This window comes from Malurus melanocephalus, unplaced genomic scaffold (assembly GCF_030028575.1).
Source record: "Malurus melanocephalus ecotype Western Australia unplaced genomic scaffold, MMel_1.1 scaffold_469, whole genome shotgun sequence".
NCBI classification, from domain to species: domain Eukaryota; kingdom Metazoa; phylum Chordata; class Aves; order Passeriformes; family Maluridae; genus Malurus; species Malurus melanocephalus.
In genome coordinates, this window is record NW_026623701.1 from 310779 (window position 1) to 319244 (window position 8466).

The 8466-nt window shown below is 44.6% G+C and overlaps 2 protein-coding genes across 2 annotated transcripts in view; one reads left to right on the forward strand and one right to left on the reverse strand.

Moving 5' to 3' along the window:
- The window catches only part of PFDN4 (prefoldin subunit 4), a 139010-nt gene that overhangs the window by 62050 nt on the left and 68494 nt on the right, over positions 1 to 8466 (forward strand). The window lies entirely within an intron of this gene.
- The window catches only part of BCAS1 (brain enriched myelin associated protein 1), a 27057-nt gene continuing 24559 nt past the window's right edge, over positions 5969 to 8466 (reverse strand). The window contains exon 12 of the mRNA XM_057380733.1: positions 5969 to 6501. Within this exon, the coding sequence (XP_057236716.1) occupies positions 6425 to 6501 (77 nt within the window). The 3' untranslated portion in view covers positions 5969 to 6424. The remainder of the gene's footprint in view (positions 6502 to 8466) is intronic.

Consider the following 8466-nt stretch of genomic DNA (forward strand, 5'->3'; position numbering starts at 1 on the left):
TCTCCATGGAAAATCTGCTTCAGGCAGCCCTGTCTGCRCAGAACAACCCATTCTTGCATTTTCTTGTTAGAAAAGCAGCGTCTATCTATGATTACACTGTGCTAACAGTGAATTCGCAGGATGAAGAAGTTCTGTAGGGAACAGAGATTTTACTGAGCTCAGGAATCCACAGGATCCTCCCAACTGCCTTCGTAAAAATCAAACCACACTGACATTGCAGTGCAACAGCAGGGCCATGGAAAAAAAAAATAAATAAAAATAAAGCAGCAAACTTTGATAAACTGGTGGTTAAAAATATCCACAATTCTGGGGGAATAATTTCCCAATCCTGTGGTAAGAGCAGGGATGTTTTTCAGTTTGTGCCGAGGATGGAGCCCCAAAGCCTCCCGAGACAAAGGCGCTGGGGATGGGATTCAGCTGCTGCGGGCTGGATTCACGTGGGGAGGTGAAAACATCGCTGGGATGGGGCCAGCAGGGTGAGAGCAGAGTGTTCTGCACGGGCTGGGGCTGCTCACCATCATCTGAGCTGCTCATCCAGCGCTGTGAACTTTCCCTGGCTTCTTTTTGATGATCTGAGCTCCAAATTCAGTACTGTGAACTTTCCCTGGCTTTTCATTGATGATCTGAGCTGCTCATCCAGGGCTGTGAACTTCCCCTGCTCTGCACAGGGCTGGGGCTGCTCACTGATATCACAGATGCACATCCAGCACAGCATCCTTTCCCTGGCTTCTTTCTGATGATCTGAACTGAAAATCCAGCACTGTGAACTTTTCCTGGCTGCTCACTGGTGATCTGAACTGTAAATCCAGCACTGCATCCTTTCCCTGCTCGGAACTGGGGCTGCTCACTGATGGCACAACTGCAAATCCAGCGCTGTGAACTTTCCCTGGCTTCTCTCTGATGATCTGAGCTGAAAATCCAGCACTGCATCCCTTCCCTGGTTTCTTTCTGATGATCTGAACTGTAAATCCAGCACTGTGAGCTTTCCCTGCTCTGCTTTTAACCACTGGGAGCCCAACAAAGGCACCAAACCAAACCCCCAAGCAGAGCCAGGAGCTCTCAGGGGCCAGGAATTAAACCAGAGGTGTTGATTTATTCTCTGTGAAGGAGGAGAGGATGAACAGGAAATCTGAGCAAAGATTACTGGACACAACACCCAGCAAGAACTGGAAATCCTGAAAAATATCCAAATATCAAAATCTCCAAAAAGAGCAAACAGAGGAGGAAGAGAGAAGTTTGGGGGTGCTCACGGAGGATCTGAACTGCAGATCCAGCACTGTGTCCTCTCCCTGCTCTGCCCAGGATCCTGTTCAGAGCTGTCAAATCCCCGGAGCTCAGGAAGCAGCTGCAATATTTTTATCATCCTGGGAGCAAATTGCAGCGTTGCTTCTGCTCAGTGCTCTGTGATTCTGCTGAATTCAGTTCAGGGAATCCTGATTTACACCCGTTTAATGACTGTAAAAGTCACTTTTTGGATATCTAAGCTATCCTGCCACACGATGAAAACTGCCTGGAAGAGTGAGAAGACCTTGTGTGAGCCCAGGATGCAGTTTGAATCAATCTCTTATTGTATCCTCTCTGTATCTCAGCCTTGAATGTAAAAAATCCCAAAATCTAAGACGGATAAATAAGTGTAGGAGGAATAAAGCATTATCCTGCTGGAAGTGTCTAATTGGAAGATCAACATCACACAAAAACTGCCAAATCATTTAAATTTYCTTTTCTATAGACWGTTAACAGCAAAATCTAAATTCAGRCTCACAACTGGAATAAAAACCTCACTCTAAATGTCTGAGATGGCTGTTGGTGATAACAGCTAGACTGCYACATTAGTTTTAATTTTCTCAGATTGCAAATTGAGATCTTTCAGGAGTACTTCGTGTTCTCTTGTTGGCAGGGCAGAGATAAATKAAATGTATTAAATCAGATATGAAAAAGTTGTCAGATAAATGTGATCAGGATGTGGAGTCCAATAATAAACTTAAAACATGGACAATATTCCACAAAATTTGCCCCCAAACTTCTGAATTAACACCATGATTTCCAACTTTTCTAGGAACCAACAGCACAATCCTAGGAAGAATCAATTAGGAGCAAATTCCAGATCAAGGAGAAGTTGAACACGAGCTCAGAGGTCACGAGCTCAGACCCCTACAGCATCTCCCTGCCGAAGAATCAGCATTTATAAAAAACTCAGCTCCTGGAAAAGTGGCAGCAGAACCCCCAATCTCAAGTATGCATAATCAGCAGTTGCTTAGGAAATTCTTGGCAGCCGTGTGCACACGAGAACAAAGCTACATCTGTGAACAAAAAAGCCCGAGGAACACGTTCTGCAAACCCCTAAATGCTATTTCCAGCCCGGAATACAGACATTCCCCAGCCATTCTGCCAGCAASCCGCAGTAATTTTAGTGCAATGTTTGTTTCCAAGCTCTTGAAAGCACCTACTCTTGAGTAAAGGACCAGGAATAGCAGCTGCCATCTTTACCCTGTCTACAGCAATTATTTTTTATTTTTTCCCCCCTCTTGAAGCTCAAAAAACGAGGCACAGACTGGATGGAAAGCGAACAAATTTTTCTAAATTCTCCCCCTTTCAGCATATGGTTTAGTTTCAGTTTCTTCCAGGCCAGAACAATATGCTTTACAGGAGGCAAGATGACGAATGCTTCAGTTTTGGGTTCAGTTAAAACAAACAACTTTCCCCAAAAAGCACATGCTTTGTCTCAAAGTGACGTTTGGTAAAAGCCTCGGTGTCCAGATTACGTTACATCACTGCAGGTCAGCTCTGATGGGGAAAAAGGAGATTTCCCTTAACCCTCCCCTTGCCATGGCTCCCATGTGCTCTGAAAAACCCCAAATTCAGGTTCTKTTTGCACCATCTCTAAAYCTCTTTGCAGTAATCAAGTAATCARACTYGAGTGATGSAGAGAATTTTGTTTGTGGAGGAWTTWWKRAAMMRRAAMMAMCCCCCWCMMMAAWWWYMCCMMRARARAGTATTTCACCATTTCTTTCACCAAGAAATGTTTTGTGATGCTGATGTGCCAAAATCCATCCTCTTCTCACATCAAAACTCTCAATGAGAGAGTTGGGTTGGGTCTCTCAATGAAGCTTTAGTGTCACAGCACATTTTATAGGGCCAGGCAACTTGAAAAACTTGTTATTTCTGTGATAAATGTTCCCCTGCACTTCCAGGCTCCAGAAAATTCACATTTTAGCGTTGCCATTCACGTTTAAACAGCCACTGGAGCTGTTTGTGCTCTCAGGGGTGAGGGASGTGGCCAAGGCCATATTTTGGCTTYSAGCASAAAGGTGGGASAGCAGAARGCTGGGCTGGATGGGAGCCCTTCCTAAAAGGGGGGGAGAGAGGGATGGAGCCACCCCACAAAAACCCCACACAGAGCTGGGTCAGGACAGCTCACCAAGGGCTGCTCTCCCCTTGGGAAKCCATAAAAACACTGAAAAGGCACCAAACACACAAATCCACCCCAAAGCCATGGGCACAGCTCTTACCTGGTCCTGTGAGCCCCAGCAGCTCCTGCTGCCCTTCCCAGCCCTCCCAAAGGATTAAGGGATCCCCACCAACCCCAAATGGAACTCATTAACCCTTGCTGGGCCCCCTGGCACCTGCACACCCACCCCAGAACACTGACAGAGACCAAAACTCCTTCTCACCGGGCAGATTTGCTGCGTGGAGGCAACAAAGTGGGAGAAAACAGACAAAAAAATTGTTTTCAAGTGTAGTCACAATGTCAATAAAAGCCTTCACATGGATTTAGTCCCCTGGAATAAAATGTGTGTGGAAGTTGGGTTGTGAATATTGATACAGTATTCTGGGGCAATAAATACGTAACAATAAAGTTATATAGCCCTGATAGCTGAATTTGATGATAGATGCCTGAATGTTTGATAATTACGTGCATTTCCAATATCCTGAAGCAGTGGTTAAAAATTTTTTAAAAAGAATAAAAAGAAATAGAAACAAGATTTCTTCCGCTCCATTTTACAAGCAAAGTTTTCACAAGCAATTCTTTCCCTTCATCAAGGCAGCCACTGCCAGGGCTCAAAAGCTGCAGAGAAAGCTTCCTGTGGTGACAGAGTCCCAACAGTCTGGGCYACTTCAGCTTCATTTACCCAAGTAATAAAATTTCAGCCCACACCAGCTCAGAATCCATTTCTCCAACTGACTCGAAACTGCTGACAGCAAAAAAACGTGAAAACTCTGCAACTTAATCCCCACTTCCCTCCTGTTTTCCAAACAACTCCAATGGAGTAATGACAAACATCCTGAGATGGGTGAACAAAGATGAGTCTGCACAATCTGATGGTGGTTGAAATGTCATTGTGTTCAGGGGGTGGGTGATAAAGGAGATAAGGAGATAGAGAGATAAAGGAGATAAAAGAGATAGAGATAAAGGAGATAAAGGACCTTTGCTGCTGCTGGGTGAAGGTGGATGAAGAGGCAGTGCTGGGTTCTGCATCACCTGCTCACACCAGGATGAGATAAAGGAGGAATTTGGACTTTAGCCCTTTCTGGTCTAAAGTCAAACTTCTGGTGCTTCCTGAGCTCTCCTCTGCCCTGAGCAGGTGACAAATTTAATAGGAAATGGTGAAATAAAAGCTGAGAGTGGTGATAAGAGGTTTGTTCTTCTTGGAGGCCTTTAAGAATTTGTTTTCAGAAAATGACACTTCTTTAAGGAATTCRTACACATCTTCAGCCTCCGTCAAGGCTGCTGCACAATTTCCTGTTTTTGTCTTCTCAGAACTGCTGAGCTGCTGAAGCTGCCAGTAAAGCCCAGGGTGAGTTATCCAGAAGAGGTGGAGTCTGCAGCAAATCCAGATTCTTCACTGATATTCAGAGCGTGTGACTGTAGAGAATTCAGGGCACACAGAATACAGAGAACACAGAATACAGAATTCAGAGAACACAGAATACACAGAACACAGAATACAGAATTCAGAGCACACAGAACACAGAATTCAGAGCACACAGAACACAGAATTCAGAGAACACAGAATACAGAATTCAGAGCACACAGAACACAGAATTCAGAGAACACAGAATACAGAATTCAGAGCACACAGTTATGATCTTCACTCAAATAAAGAGAGAATAACAACTATTCCCTCCCCAGCAGGGTTTGTATGTTCTTATTTATGCCTCAGTCTCATCCCATCAGCCATCAGACCACAGGGATGTAAATAATAAATAACAAACTTTGTTTGAAAATTGAAACAGCAACTGATTCTTTTTTTTTCAAAGGGTATGTATTAGTTTATTTAAAGATAAGGATGTCAAAATATACACTATTGTATCATTAAGATCAGCACGGATTAAAATGTCAGGCCCACRGTTCCCTGTACAGGCAAGGATTGAATAAACAGAAATCTTAATTTTCTGTAAAAATCATTAACTACAGTTATTACAGGAGGTTTGTGATGCAGGGAGCTGCCTGGACAGCTTTGATTTTGGTTTTTTATTAGGATTAATTACAAGTATGGATATAAACAAATATCAGGATGAACAACTACGTTTCCTATGATCTAAGAAACATTAATTCCGGGCCGGTTAGGGCACGTGGGTGCCCTCTTGTGTTCCTATTAGAACCTTAAATAGCTTTTAATTTGTTATCCCACCTCGCCCGGCCCAGAGGGAGCTGTCTCAATCACGGCAAGCCTTTGCATTTTAGCGTTTTAATTTACATTAATAACCGAGATGAAGCGGGGCTTTATCACCACTGATTCTGTCCGACTGAAGGGTTCTGCTCCAATTTCAGGCTGTTTTTCCATGGAACGTTTATCAAAGGGGATTGGGGTTTTTCCTGGCTGCTCTCAAGCTCTCTGAAGTGGAGGACTCGCTGCCCGTGCCTCGCTGCCCGCTCTGCATTCCCTCCTCACGTGCTTTGTTTCTCTGCCATTTATTGAATTCTCTGCCACTCTCGCCCCTGACTTCCTCTCCCCTCTGCAAACCTCAAACCATCCCCATCTCCTTTTCCATAAATATGGCTTGGGCACCTTCAGAGCTGCTTTCTAACACGCAAGGAACAACCCTCAAACCATCCCCATCCCCTTTCCCCTAAAGTTGGCCTGGAGATCTTCAGAGCTGCTTTTTAACACACAAGGAACAACCCCCAAACCATCCCCATCCCCTTTTCCCTAAACATGGTTTGGAGACCTTCAGAGTCACTTTTTAACAAGCAAGGAACAACCCCCAAACCATCCCCATCCCCTTTCCCCTAAACTTGGCTTGGGCACCTTCAGAGCCGCTTTCTAACACGCAAGGAACACCCCCCAATGATCCACCACTGGAACCCCAGGGTGTGCTTCAGCCTCGTGGTGGTGACAGCCAGGAGAAGGAAAAGGAGCCATTCCCAGTGCCAGGAGTTCCCAGAGAGCTGCTGAGCCCCTTCAGCAGCCCGGGCTGGGCACTACTTGGATTTCCCAGCGGGGACGATGGACACGGGGTCTGTCTGCACTTCTGCGTCCGACGTCCTTTTGGAACCCTGCGGAGCAACAGAGACACCTCAATAAATATTTCCAAATATTTCAGAACTCTCAAGTGTGCAATTGTGCCTTAGAGCTTTSTACCAGGTATTTCCACTCATTCCACCTCCCTCCTTCTGTTAATTAACCCTTTATTTAACATACATAAGCACCATCTGTATCGTGGGAACCATGCAGAGCTCCTGTTTGTGACTCTGCCTAAACGTGGGGGTTATTTTAATATCATTTTCTCAACTGGCACGGCAACAATGGTTTTCAGGCCCTGGGCTGCTGTGTGCCTGCAGTGTTGTACTTTTGGCATCACTTTCTCTAGAATTTCCCTGCCCTAAACGCTTCACTGCAGCCCTGCTAGGAGTCCTCCAAGCATGATTAATGGTGTATTATAGCCAGCCCTGCTCTGCTCTAGGTTAAAAGAACATTAAATACTTTTATGCATGACAGGTATTCCACAATGTTCGAGTGATAAAGCTTTTTTTACACTGCAAATACAATTCAGGGTTTGGAAGTGATCCAGGACACTAATCCAGCTTAGATGAAGGAAATGTACAGCTCTGGTTATACCAGCTACGTTTTCCACTAACTGATAAAAACTTGGCTCTGGTTTAAGGTGCTTGACCTAATTTTGCCGGCCTTGAAGCTGCCAAAACTTCATCAAAAAGGTTTGGGGTCACTGTTTGAGGTCAGTTACCAGTGCTGGTTGTAGGCTGATCCCAAATCATTACAAACACAGCAGAGCTGAAGGTGATTCCTGTGCTTTCCCTGGGATAAGAACTGGGCAGAATCATGTGGGAATTGTCCCTTCCTGAACCTGAGTCACCACTTCAGGGCGATTCTGAGTTCAGACATGGAGAGTGAAAGGTCTCCACTTCCTCATCACCTTAAGGGAAGCAAAAATTGTGGGCTTTTTATCCTGATTAGGCTMCATCTCACTGATCTTTTAATTTTTCACCTTGGAGTATCTAAGTATGAAAAAGAGTAGCCAAAAATCACAGTGGACTGAAAAATCCCATTTTAAACTGGTTGTAACCTTGTGCAGGTCAACTGCCTGCAGTGGCTTTGCTTCTGCTTCCACTGATGCTGAGTTTGGAAGATGCTCCAGAGCAGAATAAAAGGGTTTGGCCATTTACAGGGAGCAGCAAATCCATCATTGATCCATCAAACGATACTACATGAGCTACTCATTCCAAATTTATCCAGAAACCCTAAAACCCTCCCCATCAGGTAAAGATTCACATGTCATAGGAGTAACGGGGTCTGCCAGCTGTCTGAGCATGATGAAATCATCTCTAGCCTGATCTAGGAAACAAAAAATGACACAATTTGCCTTTCTTTGTACAAATGGGTGGAGGGAGGAGACGGGAGGGGAGGCTCCTCTGAGACAATCCCATTTTGACTCATTTAGCACTGTTTGGCAGAGGTGTCATTATTTGCTCACTGCTGCACCCATTTCCAAGGTGGCTGCCGATTAAAGCAGGAAGCTCTGAGCTSATGATTCTCGTTAGACTGGAATTTCCAAGCCCGGTGTGAAARCAAGAACTTTGTTCTGCTTTTTTAACGGACAAATTCCAGCTCAGCCCGGGGATTCAGGAGCTCAGGTGCCACCAGCTCCTGGTTGTGACACTCTGCTTTGGGCAGGGCATTCTGARATCCACACACAGCAATGCCATGGCATTGGAATTATTTTTTTTTTCCCCCAGATTTTGTCAGGAGAAGCCTGGGTCAGTGCAGCACACACTCTGATCAGAATAAATCCGAATACTTTCCATATGTTGAGCACTCCCAGCTCCTGACAACTGGACTATGAGTTATTCCAGCTCAGGAAACAATGTTATTAATCTTTTTCCCCCCTTTCTTTTCCCTTCTAATCTAATCTTTCAAATTCTTCCCTAAATACATTTGATAAAGCTTATCAATTAATCTCTTTTACCATAGGAACAACCACTGGATTTTATTTATGCTCAAACCA